At 41.3% G+C, this 15,732-nt stretch overlaps 1 protein-coding gene across 1 annotated transcript in view; it reads left to right on the forward strand.

The window, feature by feature from the left end:
- The first annotated feature begins 2,564 nt into the window (after nt 1-2,564).
- Nucleotides 2,565-15,732, forward strand: part of LOC119735736 (WD repeat-containing protein 1-A-like) — a 60,918-nt gene continuing 47,750 nt past the window's right edge. Inside the window, exons 1-3 of the mRNA XM_038209654.1 lie at nt 2,565-2,700; nt 11,369-11,552; nt 14,238-14,315. Of these exons, the coding sequence (XP_038065582.1) occupies nt 2,606-2,700; nt 11,369-11,552; nt 14,238-14,315 (357 nt within the window). The 5' untranslated portion in view covers nt 2,565-2,605. The remainder of the gene's footprint in view (nt 2,701-11,368; nt 11,553-14,237; nt 14,316-15,732) is intronic.

Below are 15,732 nucleotides of genomic sequence, written 5' to 3' on the forward strand. Positions count from 1 at the left end.
GTTGAGGAACTGAATTGAGAAGCGTGTTCCTTGCTCGGTCGTGGTCCATCACTTGCATGTCCAATTTGCAACCACGTTCAACCACCGTTTCAAATAAATGTGCATCCTTCAAGTCATTTTGGTTATTAGGATGTTGGGAGTTAATTGCGCGCCCCACCATGCCTAGGTCTGGATTCGATGGTACCCTGTGACGTATACATACAAACATCCTAACTTCTTACGTGCACCAGTACAACCCCAAATAACTCAGCACACATAAAGTTGGCAAAAGTGAACACTACTGCGCAATTTTGTGCATGCGTGTTGAAGCGAAATTTCTAACTTGGAGTAGCTAGCACCCCGGAGAAGTGAGACCGTGACAACGGGTTGCGAATATTTTATTTACACAACTATCTGGGGGTATCCATTTTTCAGGCGACTTGAATCACGGTTATCTACAATCCTGCAACCTTTTGTATACGCGCGCGCGTATACTCCCTCCACATGTGTGAAAGTATATAATTTATGAATTGCACAGACATTTCGAGTACCGCCGTTGCCTAGTGGTTGGGCATGCTGGCTAATGATCGGAGGTCTCGAGTTCGATTCCTCGCTCTACCTACAAAGATTTTGCTCTTTTTTTTTCAACAATTTTAAGTTGAATCTTAAAAACGTTATTTTTCAGTCGGATACTACTTGTATAGCAGCAATTTCCTTTTTCTTTTCCTGATCTGAGGCTCTGGAGGAAATAAAGTCCGAAATCCGTACCAAGTTGAAAAATAGTAGCCTCCACTCAAGCCTGGTTATATTAGCCAGGCCCCATAGGAAAGCGCACAAAGTACCCCAGATAGTTGTGTAAAAAAAATATCGCCAACGGGTTACCCGTGCGACAGTCTACTACGCATGCGCTTTACGAAGCAATCGTTGAACTGTCGCACGGGTGAAGCACGCACGCGCGAACATCGCGCTACAGCTACACATAAAAGACGGTTGCACACGTAAATGATAATAAGCGTTTTCCCTAGCTGAATGATGCCAAATTGGAGAATATTGTGGACAATATAAACATGCATGTGCTAAAAAAAGTTTTCCACAAACAATTGTATTTACAACCGTAGTAACTGCATGTATTGCAAACGAACTGTCATTTTCGGAGTTTGAGCAATATTATTTTTCTGGTGAGCTGGACAAGTTTCTCCGAATATTTTTTTGCGGATGCATACTGCAGGAAAAATTGACAACTGAATATACATGTATATGAGGCATAGTAAAACAAATATAACATGGTTTATTTCGGGTGAAAAGTCGATATTAGCTAACCTCGGTATTAGAAGTTGACAAACTAGTTCCCTCGGCGGTCAACTTCCAATACCTTGGGGAGCGAATATCGACTGTCCAACCTCAAACCATGTTATATTTGTATACTGATTCACTGGTAGTACATTGCGCATGCATACGAGAGGAATTTGAACGTTCAACCAATGAAACGTTAAAAGGCACCGGATTTCATAGGAGTCCAAATTTCATGTGACGCTGGAAAAGCGTTTAAGACCAGCTAGCCATGTCTTTATCATCCGTTTAAGACCGGCCACGCGACGGGCTCTCGACCAATAGGAATGCGTAAACTGTCTGAGGTATTTATGCATAAGATTTAAATGCAGCAAAACGAAATAAGATGCCTGACAACAAAAACGCACATTCAGAGCAAAATCTTGGCTGCGTAAAAAGAAATTGATTGCCCCCAAATGAAAAAGAAACCCCAATTTGATCACATGTGCAAAACTCACGCGAAATTGAATGGCTGATAATGAAACTGATTAAAAAAATTCGGAAATTGGCCTAGGAAAACCTATAAAAAAAGTACAAACAAAACGAAAGTATAGAAAAGATCAACTTCGAAAAAGGTATTCGCCAAAACGTTCGCTGTTGGATACTTTTCCGATTTCGGCTGGAAAACGAATTTCGTTTAATATTGATGATGCTGTGGACACGGGTGGGTATCAACGAAAATTACCCGCAATTGTCGTATTTCTGTCCTGATTTTATCCTCCACAGTCACTGTTTTTTCTGTTTTATGTTGTTCCTATTTTAGGTGTTCCTATTTTATTACTGTTCTCCAATCCTTTTCACTTGGGTCCGCTTGAAAGCCTGCAATCTCCAAGGAGACGACGAAAGACAATTTTTCATTCAATGTTATATATTCTATGAATTTTTTATATAAGCTGCTGGGAAAATATCATTTTGTTCATTGTGAGGGTTTCTTTAGCTCGTGGATTATTTCTTTGCCTCAAAGTAGCCCTGAAAATTGCCTTGTGTGACTTGTGCGTAACATCTTATACTACCGGTACAACAAATTTCCAACAGTTGTTCGCATTGATTATGACCTCTAATTAATCTTTAAAACAGTTTGTTCTGTACAGATGACTTGTGTTCTGTTTTGAAAATGAAATTATACTAAAATACATTTCAAACGCATGCAGCTCAAGTTCGAACAAGATTCAGAAAATCAGGAGGTTCTATAAATACAAAAAGGTCCAGTTTATTTTTGATTTGTATTGTATGTTTTTTCCCCTTTGCGACAGATATTTCTGGTAAGGTGAGGATCTGGGATATCACCCAGGGTACTATGAAGTACGAACTCCAACCAGTCCCTTACAAAATCAACGATATTGCCTGGCTCAACAGCGAACAGATTGTCGTGTGTGGTGAGGGAGGTGATTCGTAAGTGTAGAATCTCGAGACACATTGTTTTTTTAAACAAGACAGTCCTTTATCATTCACTATAAATGTACATGCATAATTGCACACGATCCAATCTGCAGAATATAGCAAATAACAATTACGTAAAGCTAAAGGTGTGTTTACAGGTCACATCCGTTCAAAGTGAAACTTCTCCATTACGGTTTAAAGAACTTGTGTTGACAGAAGCCCGACATACCTGAATTCCATATGAAATCGGGGCAGGAAAAATTGGACCCAAAACTTATAGAATGGCCCACTTGAGGAAAACCATTAGTTGTACAGACTTTGCATGCGCCACACGAGCGCGCATGCGCACTGTATCCCCAACTAGAGCTCTCAGGGCGCAGAGTTACGACATTGGGGGTTGCAATGTTGGAAACAAAATGGCGGATTATGCATTATAGTGCACTTATTATTGGTACACAATAGTCGCGAGCTGCACTGTAAACATAATGAACGACCATTATGGTTTTACAGTCTTAACTTGTCACAACTCCCTCTGTACGGCTCTGCTGATGAGTAGTGAAGAGCACCATCTATTGTTCATGCACGGAGTCCATAGAAAGTGCAAGACCTAAGTCCCAGTCACACATTTACGGTTTGGAGCTACGGATCTCTACCGTTTGAAATTCGTGGTAAACCTTGGGAGTACCGTATTAATCCTAAGTACATCCGTGGTTATCCGTCATCTTTCTTGGGCATTCGTGGAGGGCTTCGGAAGTTTCAAATTGTTCAAAACTTCCTCCCTTCTAGACTGTTTCTCGCCCCCCCCCCCAAGATAATGGGGACCGGTGACTAGTTCCAATTAAAGCCTTTGATTAAATCGCCTCTGCGCGAGCGCATCACCATTGTTGAACTCACGATTATCAAGAAACACACGCTTGTCTTACAACAAAAAGTACACAAAATCACCAGTGCAATCAACTGCATAGGTTTTTGTATGACCTGCTCACATTAAGGAGCACCCGATGAAAAACAAGCAGAATATCCCATGGGGATAGCTAAGTGCTTGTTTCAACAGAACATCCCACATTAAAAACAAGAAATAAGAAGATAAACATTAGTTATTGGACTATGCCTCACTAACTAGAAAGTGAAGAGAGAGACATGTCTATTAGCATCACACTGCAGTCACATTTGCCCTGAACTGATTCTTTAATTAATGTACATTGAAGGACTGCAAGCCCTGGTAATGTATGTCTGAAAGAACTGATGACGATAGAATGTTCCAGATCGTAACTGCCGCAGGAAGAAGTTCTTCGCAGAGTTCTTGCTGCAGTCATACCCTGGGGGACCGGGAACTGAAGAGCATATTTGTTGAGTAGCATGGATTGCCTGGTTTGTCGAGCAGCAGGTGGCCTTACAGGTGGAACCATGAATTTCAGCAAGGTTGGGAACTTGCTGCACTGCATCCTATATAATAATAATTTGGGAGGCTAATCATCCTTACTCGCAGCTTGTATGCTGAATTGCGAAGGATGCGGCTACAACGTGGTCGGGACGCTGGCACGTAAAGGCGCCTATGGCTGCCGGCCATATCGACCCATATAATGACCACGGAGCACAGCCTGTGACCGAAAGTGTTTGATTTTTCCGGAGGGAGGAAAACCGGAGGGCCCGGAGAAAAATTATTGTGGCACAGGAGAGAACCAACGCACAACTCTACCCACATGCGATCCGCGGCCAGGATTCGAACCGTGGTCACCTTGGTGAGAGGCGAGCGCTTTACGCACAAGCCACCAATGCCACCCCTATATAAACAGGAGACTGCTGCAACATTTCTTCGATGGGATAAACTGCTAAGATTATGCCTCAGTTGCTCTTGCTGGCTTAATTCTATTAGGCGGCATGCTCTCCTTTGGATTTTATCAAGAGCCGAGAGTTGGACTGTGCTAGCTCCCATCCAGGCTAGGGGTGCCTACTCCATCTTGCTTCTGACATAAGTCTTGCAGATGGTAACAAGACCTGCCTTGCTGAAGACTGGACCCAGTCTCCGCAACATTGAAGTACGCTGACCAGCAGTGCGAGTGACATTCTTTAGATGTGTCCTCCATTCTAGCAGGTGAGAGAAAATAAGCCAAGGAAGTTTCATCTCCATCTTATCACTGACAATTTGGCCTTGGAACATTATAGGCTGATGATTTTGGATGTCCTTCATGTTGGACACAGTGAGACACTGACTCTTGGATGGCTAAAATTCAATTCTCCAAGTCTGTCCTCAATTGCTAATTCGTTCCAAATCCTCCTGAAGTTGTTCAGCTGCTGCTAGCCTCATGCTCGATCTTACTTCAGGAGGTGAGTTTTTGATTAATGTGAATATTGTGATGTCATCAGCATAGGCAAGAAGTTCTGAATGACAGATCACATCACGTAGATCTTCGATGTATATCAGGAACAGAGTGGGACCAAGAATACTGCCTTGGGGAACACCAGCATCGATCTCATAGCAGGTTGACTTTTGTCCAGCAACCACTACCTCAAGATGTCTGTTTAGTGTTAGATAAATAACTCTTCCTCCAGGTAAGCAGTTGGCCAGTGATTCCAAATGAATCTAGTTTTCGAAACAGACCTTGATGCCATACTCTGTCAAAGGCGCCTTTGATGTACAGGGCGACCACTCGAACTTCACCTCTCTCATTAAAGATGGTGCACCACCGATGAGACATATAGGTGAGGAGATCAGAGACAGAGTGGAGATTTCTGAATGCAAATTGGTTGTCTGATATGAGGTTGTTTTGAAAAAGATGTTTCTGTAGTTGATCATTTATGCTCTCCATTACCTTGCTGATGGTAGATAGTAGAGAGATCAGCCGGTAGTTTGACGGGCAAGATCGACTATTTTCTTGTGCACAGGAACAACTGATGTAACTTTTCTTGGGCAGGGGAAATAGCCTCTGCTGAAGCTGAATCGGAAAAGTTTGGCGAGTGAAGCTGCAAGTTCTAAAGCGCAGTTCCTCAAAACCTTGGCAGAGATACCGTCAGGCCATGCTTTGTTCTTATCCAGCTTTTGCAACTTTCTTTTTATGTCTCGTGGCCTGAAAGTGACATGGCTGAGGTGTTCAGTAGTGCGGTCCTGGATAACAGGTGGTGGATCAACTGCAGAAGTGAGATTACATTTGTTTGAAAAGGTTTGAGCCAATATCTCTACTTTATCTTGAGCAGTTGAGAAGGCGATGTCATTTTATTGCACAGGGGGAATTTCTGTATGACCTCCAGTTCCAGAGAGTTGCCGATCTGTCCACCACCAATCTCTGTCTTTTCCATTTTCTACCAGTTTATCCCTCATCAACTTAACTGAGTAGCCTTGGCACGCCTAATGGTTTGTTGCGCAAGACTCCTGTGCTTGATAAAAACAGCATGCTTTGTGACATTGGTGGGATCTTGTCTCTATAGCTTGAATGACTTCTCCTTCTGAGTGATAACTTTTCGGCATTTTCTGTGAACCAAGCTGAATCTTTGGATTGACGTGTAGTATAGTATGAGGGATTTGTCTTACTATTGCTTGGCGAATGATCTCAGTGACATTTGAGCAAGCCTTCTCTGGATCTTCTGTATCGAGAGCAGAGTTCCATTCAGCAGTCTTTAGGTCATGTCGAAGTCTCCCCCAACCAGCTTTGTGATATTGCCAGACTGTTCATGGAGATGGATGTTCTTGGTAAATGAAGCCAGGAAATGATGAAAGTACAGTATTGTGATCGGATGTGGTGATGGGTGCAATATTAAACAGAGCAAGAGCACTGGCCTTCCTCTGCATCAGTCAGGACAAGATCAAGGATAATTTAATTGTCCCCACGGGTTGGTTCTTGAATAAGTTGAACAAGACCGTGCACGTTGGCAAACTGCTCAGTTGTTCTTCCAACCTTGTCCGTTGGAGATTTTGAGGACAGCCATTCTTGGTGATGGACATTAAAGTCCCCCAGATTTACAGATGTGGATATTTTGTATTGTTGTTGAATACGATCAAGGTTGACGTCATGATACTGGATCATGTTATTATCAGAGCCAGGTAATGAGCCAGGACGGTAAACAACACACAATAAATATTCTGAGCGAAAGGAAGCATGAATTCTGAGTAAAGTTGACTCACAGATGACACACTTGTAACAAATGCGTTATTAATTGCTATACTCATTAAAACGCGTAAAGTTACTCGCGTCTAATGATGCACCAAATAGGTATTATGTTGGAATACCCATAGTGACGAGTAAAACGATTTGACTTCAGAATACTCACTGGAAATTTACTCATCCAGTGAATCAAAATATTTGGGACGCACTTGGTGAGTAATTTTAAAAATAACACACAGGTGAGTTATTAGCATAAAAACTCACTCGAAGAGTAAATTAAAAAACTTAAAGAAAACGTGTAAGCCTGACACCAGAATGACACACAAATGAGTCAAGGTCATTTTACGTCAGCCAAGCTTGACACACTTCTAGTGTGTCCATTTATTCTGCCTTTCAAATGCATAACAGACTTAAGGATGTATCCTTGCCAACTGCAAGAAGGTAAGAGTGTGTCTGATACATTTGGATATGACATGTCATAAATGAAGTATAGCTAGTCAACAAAGACAACAGTGCATCAATTGTCCCCGTTACTTTGAACAGGTCCTTTTGTTCTGCATGAAACATGTAGTACTCCTCATTTGACAGAAGATCCTGCTCTTTCCCTGAGTACATAAGATTTGGCTGCACAGTAGGCGCATCCTATAAATGAAATGGAAAGGAAAAACAGAGTTCTGTCAACATAAATCAAACGACTCTATTTGTAACCGTCACAATCATTAACACAATTCAAATTCCAGGTGCATTGCAAAACAGAACATTTTGCTGTCAATGAGAAAAGGAAGCTAGGGACTATTTTTTTTTAAAGTACAGTTTTATGGGGTGCATTTTCAGTTTTGGAAACTGTCATGAATTTATTCATCAGTTTTATTGATCGCGCATACATCAGCTCTTAGGGCCTATTTGGGGGTAAGCAAAAAAAAACACACCCTACCTTCTGGTCAGTAATAGGCCTACATAGACTTCTGGATTCTTCTACGAAGAATGAAAGCAACATCAATGTTGCACCATGAAGCAGTCTTGAAATCTGTAGGGAAAACAATTATAATTGGTTCCTTGGTATAATTCATGATAAACATTTTCAAGTTTGGGGAATCACATTGATTACCATGTGTGAAATTGTTGGACCACTCCCCACAACACATTGAAGTATTACGAACACCCATAGAGTAGATTGAAAATCACCAGCTGCTTCGAACATAATAATAGTGCACTTTGGATTGAACTCTAAAGCACAAGTTACATAAGTAGCCCACTCAATCAGTAAAGGTCATTACAACGACCAACGTCATACTTCATCATGAGATCAAAACAAATCTACGTACGGTAACGTTTTCAATTGAGCAGCAGCAAAACATGGGCGCAAAATTACGACACAAGTTTAAATTGTAGCTAGTGCTACAACGGAGAGAGATAAACAAATAAACCCTTACCTCCAAATGATGGCATCATGGCAGGCGCAGGCTATAGGCAGTGCTTGCTGTCCAGCCGATGGCAGTTGGCTGCTGTCTGAAAGTGTAGTGTAGATGCATCACAAGACTGGTGCATGCGACGCGACGTGCATGGGCAGAACGACAACGTGACCATACAACGAAGCGCCTTAGTCTCCTTTCAAGGAAACTTCATGCATATTGAGACATTATACCTTGCACTTGCACACAGCACCCGAGTCTGTACGGTGTGGGTTTGAACGTTTTTACGTCCTCATGTGAGAGTAGTGAGACTATCATAACCGTTAAATTTAGGCGGGAATAGTCGACGCACTTGCATCGTCAGCCCACGCTAAACCTAGGCGTGAGTCATTTGACAACGCAAGAGTGCATAAGTCTGACACACACATTTCAGTCAACCAACGTTGAGTTAACCCACGCTAAACCTAGGCGTGAGTCATTTGACAACTCCAGTGCATAAGTCTGACACACACATTTCAGTCAACCAACGTTGAGTTAACCCACGCTAAACCTAGGCGTGAGTCATTTGACAACTCCAGTGCATAAGTCTGACACACTTGCTAGATAAAGAAAATGTACACAATGGGCATGCGTTATCTTACATGGCAAATGCGTCGGATTTACTATCATAATGCATTCAGGTTCCAGACCAGTAAATAAAATTTCCATAGACCCCAATGGTAAATGCCCCCACTTCAGAAATTCGGGAAAAATACTCACAACTCTCCAAGGTGTTCGAGACACACATCAAATTAAAGTTTATTTCATCATCTTTCATCTTCTTTTCAAGTTTTGGGTGGTCAACTGATGACTTTTAGGAGAAATATCCATCCGAAGATGATCACCCCTGAAAATAGTCCTGAAGCCAATCGCCATTTTCAAAAACGGTGCCTACACTCGATTGCCAAAATAGAGCGCTTTTAGGGTCCAAATAACATCCAAATTACACGGAATTGCAAGCTCCCAGTCATGTGCACGACTTCCACCCATATTTTTTACAAACCCTCAAGTTCATGGCCCAGAATACTCTCAAATACTGAAGATTTTGAGGGCATGCAAATCGTGATTTGGCCGGCGCAGGCAATTTGGGGCCTATTTACTGGTCGAACCTTTAAGTACTCAGACAGAACAGTAAATCATTATCATACTCTTCTTGCGTTCTAAGAGGAATTACGCGCGATGAGTGGAGTTACACACACTACCAGGTTAGTGGATATTTTACTATGCAAATGTAGGTTTTTTGACGCACTTGGCGAATAACACTGACGCACTTGACAAATAACACTGACGCACTCGCTGCTTGAACGATACTTCTTTATCACCAATAAATCAAAATACACACAAGGGCAAGTCAGATGATCAACATATGATGCGTATAACAAGATAGACACACCTCTTTCTGTGTTTTATGCTAAAATACACACTTCAAGCCTGCCACCGGTTTTTGTTTGAATGCCCATCAGTAATCAGTAATTAATTAGTAGTGAGCCACATAACACTTAGGCGAGATACATCAAGACCCATCCTGGGCCAGACGACAATGCCTCCACCACAGATGTTTCTATCTCTCCTGATAGGTGTCTAGAAACCAGTGATACTGATATCACTGTTGGAGATGGAGTCATCTATCCAACTCCACAACCACAAGGAATGATGGTTTATGAACTTCAGCTAAGTGGCGAAGATGATCAATGTTGCTAACATCATTTACTCTGTCAGCAACTATCAGTTTACGGATGTTTGAAAGCAGGAAGGTGATGCCAATTTTTTTCTTTTCTTGGCCTTTCTCTTACTATCATAGTTGTTGTTAGGTCTTAGAACAACGCATATTTTCTCATTTGGTGTCTGCATATATTGTGGAAAGGAAAGTTGGGAGGTTTGCGAAATGGGAATCCCCACCGGACCAGGAACTCAGCCTTCCACAGTTTCAAGGATCCCATGCACATGCCAGGATGGACTGTCTACATTGCGCCTCGAGGAACCGTTCTGTCAAGGATGTAGTCCGGCAACCTAGTGTAACGTTAGCCGTTGGGACAAATACAATCCTCTTCCGTCTATTTTACTGTTGTGAGTAACAAGACTCATCATCCGCTGCCAGGTGCGAGACCACCTGCACCCTTAACCCTGGGTATAGGGCCCTTTCCGGTACTAACAGCCGGGCTAGCTGCACCCGAGGCCCCCATAGGGGCAGGTACAACCACACACTGAGGGCACAATGCTATAATAGACACTGACACCCCTACTACCCCTGTTGTAGGTTGTAGATATTGGGCAGCAATATTTTGTTCTCTTTATTGATATTCGCCAGAGATACTTTCAAATTCAGCAACAATCGAAGCTCATTACACAATGTACCACAAAAATGGCATATTCGCGGCCTTGCCATTTTGCAACAGGCTGGTTGCCCAGGAATTACATTACCAGCAATTCTGGGCAATGAATGTAGGCCAAATTCACCGCTAGTAACCTGACCCCATTTTTGAAGTCAAGAGGACAATGGTGTCAGGGAAACAGAATAAAAACTTCCTTGGTGAAACGTCATAAAAATCAATGCGTAGTGCAACTGTGGGACATCTGCATGACAACCGTGCTGAGTCGTAGTTATTCGCGGTTATTCGTACACATTCTTAGAGATTCGTAGTTCATTCTTGGTAGGAATCATTACGAATTCGCTACGAATGTCCTACGAATATGCACAGATGTGCTTGGGTTCTCATATTAAAGTGTTGGGTTCTCATATTAAAGGTTGTACTCTGAATATTCACGCTTTATTCGTAGCAGAACCTTGGTCATCCGTGGCCCAATCGCAAAAAAAACCGTAGCGTAAACGTCATGATTCTTTATAGCAAAACCGTCGATATTCTTCAACAATCCGTCTATGTTCTTGGCAAACCGTGGTGTATTCGTAGGACAACGTACCGTAGGATAGTCGAGGCTATCTATCCTGAAACCTGAGCGCATTCTTAGAAAGTTGATTTTTCCACGAATCTCAACGGTTCATCGTGATCGATTGATTATTGGTTAAACCGTGGATATTTGTAGCTCCAACCAAACCGTAAATGTGTGACTGGGGCTTAACCAGTGCAAAGCTGCACTAAATCAAAGTGTTTTTTCCCCGGCCTTACCCAGGACCTCTAAATTAGTTCGTTGGGACGGTGGTGCCGTCAGTACGCTGGACCACAGCGGTCAACACTGCAACGCCGTAGACTGCAGGAATCGCCGTCCCTTCCGCACTGTGGTTGCCTCGGATGATATATTACCGGCTTATTACAAAGGACGGTCCGTCAACTTTACAAAGCACCTCGACCTCCGTGTGAGTAATTCTCTGTTTGTTGTTTTGGGGGTTTTCTGGGGGGGGGGGTCTGTCACTGGATTTATTGAGTACAGCTGATGGTTTTGAGAAGAAGAGTTGTGGTACACATGACACCATTCTTAAACTACTGAGGTGGATGAAAATTGTAATTTTGGTACACGTTGACTGTGCCTTTTGATCAGTTGAACATGCTTTTTGCTTTTGGGTCACATTTCAAATAAAAATAATAATAACTAATTCTTGTACAGCGCCAAATCCGTCAACATTCGTTCACAGCGCTTCACAGAAATACAAATGCACCAGCTAAAATTTAAAAACAATCTAAAATTATACCAAGAAAAATTCAAAATAACTAGGTTTACATGAGTTAATTGTCAAAAACAGGCAGGTTAAAACGGACGGACACTGCACATCAATCAAAGCAAACAGCGTGACGACCACGATTAAGAGACGTACTGATGACCACGACAAAGATACTTAGAAAGACTTACACAATCAGAGATGGAAACGCACGCTAAACGGAGAGATGAATGGAATAATAATACTCAAGACATATCCATTTTTAACATTTTTGAAGAGAAAACAATTTCAACATCTATCTTTTTCAATCTGAAAATCAAGGAGAACTTCAGCAATGAGTTTTCATCTTTGCAGTCAGAGAAAACTCGGGGAATATGGGGAAAGCAAGAAATACCAGGGGAAACTCAAAGCATTTGACGGTGACCAAGAATGGAAAGGTTTTGGCCAGTTTGGGATAATTATGTGCGCCTTCTAATCTCAGTGAATGCTACAATGGGCGACATCCTATGACTTGTGCACAAACATAAAATATAACCTTACCCAATTTTACCTTATCCTTACTCCACGAATTTTGGTATATCGTCGCAGAGCTGACATACCGGCGAATTGACTATTTTGGCGATTTCGAGGTTTTGTTATTTTTAGGGTTTATAAAGTTGCTCTTTCAAGCATTTATGCCCAAATTCTGAATTCTTGTCTGGATTTGGAGATTCGGAGCCCCCCTGTGGCGAATTAGTCACAAAAACAAATCCATAATTTGACATAGTAAAGAATACGGAATTTCGCTGGTGACCAGCTTATATAAGGTGTGCGTTCAAGGTACCAATGAATGTTATTCGTCAGTTTGTCGGATTGGCGCGCCGTGCGCGCGTGATCCGACAAACTGACGAATGGCATACAAACATTTACCATCGCTGGTAACCAGCTCAAGCAAGATGTGCGTTCAAAGTACCAACGAATGTTATTCGTCAGTTTGTCGGATTGCGCGCGTGTGCGCGCGCGATCCGACAAACTGACGAATAGCATACAAACAGTGTGAAGATCAACCGGCTAATTTGTAATTTGACAAACTGACGAATACGTTTACAATCAAATAAAATCATATCGCACAACTTTTCTGATTTAATAAGTGACCTGATGGATACTACGTTTCCTATTTTATTTCGAATATACACTAAAAGAGTTATTATCGAAACATTAAGGGTAAAATACAACACCCAGAAAAATGTCCAACTTCAAACGCGAATTACTCGAAACAGGGTTTGTGAGCTCTGCGACGATATATTTGGCTTGGACCACGAGCAATCGATTTAGCCTTTATTTGCGTAAAGTGTTAACAATAGGGCGACGCCAAATTGTGAACCCAATAAGGTGTGTCGGCCTTATAGCAATAATAAGCAAACCCTGTCGTCCTCACACAAGTTTAATTGCAATAATAACAATAAATACAATAATAATTCAGCATTAATAGCCCAATATAATTCAAATTCCTCAAAGCATTTTTCTACAATAACGAAAACCAATAGACACTGGACATGTGCTTGCTGATAAACACCAGCTGTTTTAGCTTTGTGACGTGGTGACTGCACTTCAGTGTTCATTTATAACACATACTGGTCCAGGTACATACCAAGTTACAATCAAATCGGAGGCTATAAATTATAGATATAGCGGCCTTAGAATATACCCCATTTAATGTCACGTCAGCTAAGACTATACCCCCTTAATAAGACGTCACCTGACTTACGATGACGTCATCGTAACGTCACTTAAATTTCATGCATAATAGCACAGCCCGGTATACGTATACTTTATGAAGTCACAACTAAATTGGACATATAGTTTTTTAGATAAAGGCCTTAGAAAAATGCACCTGTAATGTGACTTCACATGAAATGTGATGACGTCATAATGACACCACTTACATTCATTCTGTTGCTTATTCCGTTGTAGGTATCCATCACATAAATATTCGTAGTCCCCGGGGTTCTTTTAGTATTTGAAATGGAGTGCAAATTTAAAAGCCTGGGTTTTTACTTGGCTTTGTTTTCTTTATTTCTCGTTTGTATCAGACCTCCCTATACCATTTAAGAAAATACTTTATGAAACAAAATATCACCCGTTCTCAACGGAGCCGATTTCTGAAATAAAACATCAAGCGTTCTCAACGGAGCCGATCGCAGGTCGAACGTCTGATATGGCCAATGACTAAATTCATTGAAGCATTTTCGAGCTCTAGTCTTCTCGAGACGAAATAGAAGTTAACCGTTTATGAATTTGAATGAAAAAAGTTTTAAATGTGTGGGAAAACGTGTAAGGAAAACTGAGGGGATTTTGTTTTTACAATGTCTCTTATATTTATCCCTTACCCTTTTCTCTCTGCAGAATTATTCCAGAGGCGTGAAGGCGATCAAGTTCTCACCTGACGGTGAATACCTTGCTGCCGGTGACGGTAACAGCCAGGTAGGTTTGAATAGATCCTTAGCATTGCAACCATCTTTGAGGTACACGCTTTTCCACTGGAATAAGAATGAGTATACCTCCCGCAGACTTCCAAAATAATAGTCCTACTTTTCCTACTTTTTGGTTACAAGACCTTCCTGTTGTTTATTTCGCGAACCATCGCTGTAAGAGGGCGCCTGTTGTTTATTCCGCGAACCATCACTGTTAGATGGCGCTATCTACAGACGAACCCACAGACGAACTTTTCTTGTGTTTGTAAACATTGTCGCTATTCTATATGGGCTGCCGCAAGCGCATAACATGTTCGTTTATCTAAATAAGGAATAAGATTGTCACTTGAGAAACTTTGAATCACACAGTCTGCTTCCCATCCACTTAAGTATTTCCAAATATGAATCAATAGGACTTATGTTTAACTAACTTACATTGTTATAGATGTACACAACTAAAAAAACACCAAATTTCAATCTTACGGTTGAAATGGACACCGTTGACTTTGTTGCGGGATTTTTCCACTTTTTCAGCAAGGGGATGGGAAATAATTTTAACGTGTGTTTTCCTTTTTGACAATCCTTTTTTTTGTTTTAAAGCGCTGACCGTGAAGCCAAAGAATTTTTTGTGGTAATGAGTAAAGGCTTAAAACAGGTTTATTCCTCTTTGGTAATGTTCGTGCTTACAGTGTTATTTGTTGTTGATCAAATAGACTCTATTAAGACATCATTGAGAGCTTTTTGTTACTGTAATTCCTTTGGGGGGGGGGGGTGCAGAAGATTGACCTCCAAGATGCTATACAAAAGGCCTAAAAGGCTCTGGGTTGATGCCTTTGTGCAGAGAGAAATGTTTCACATTTTATTTTAGAGGTATTCACCAATCCTTTCATACATTGTACCATGTTCTCAACAGCAGTTCTGGTGTCTTTGAAGGTTGATGACATGTTTCGTGTTCTCCTTCGACCCTTCAAATGATTTGAAATTTAGACAACGGAACTCACTAACAGATGCCAATGGATTCGCCGTTGAAAGATTCATGTCTGTTCACCATTTTTGCAATGACTAACCTTTGTTGAGATGATATGAAGAAAAGAGGGGTGCCAGGTTGCAACAGTCCTTCCTGGAACGTGTTTAATATTTAAGACAGTTGACAAAAATCAAAAGTACATGTAATGTAATTGCAGTTTATTTTAATCCTCAAAAATATTGGCTCCATCAGAGACGCAAACCGCAAGCACTGTATTATAATCTTTGCCAATCACAGTAATTATTTCTTAAGTCTTTTTAATTACTGTTTACCGTATTTTTTTTGTATGAATAAATATCGTCAAAGGCTGAAGTTATAAAGCCCTGTGGTCATGTTTATTTTTTCATTCAGACTAAACTCATTCGTATTTGTGTCGGACACTTTGTTGAATGTTATCACA

The sequence above is a fragment of the Patiria miniata genome, unplaced genomic scaffold (assembly GCF_015706575.1).
Source record: "Patiria miniata isolate m_02_andy unplaced genomic scaffold, ASM1570657v1 HiC_scaffold_10, whole genome shotgun sequence".
NCBI lineage: Eukaryota > Metazoa > Echinodermata > Asteroidea > Valvatida > Asterinidae > Patiria > Patiria miniata.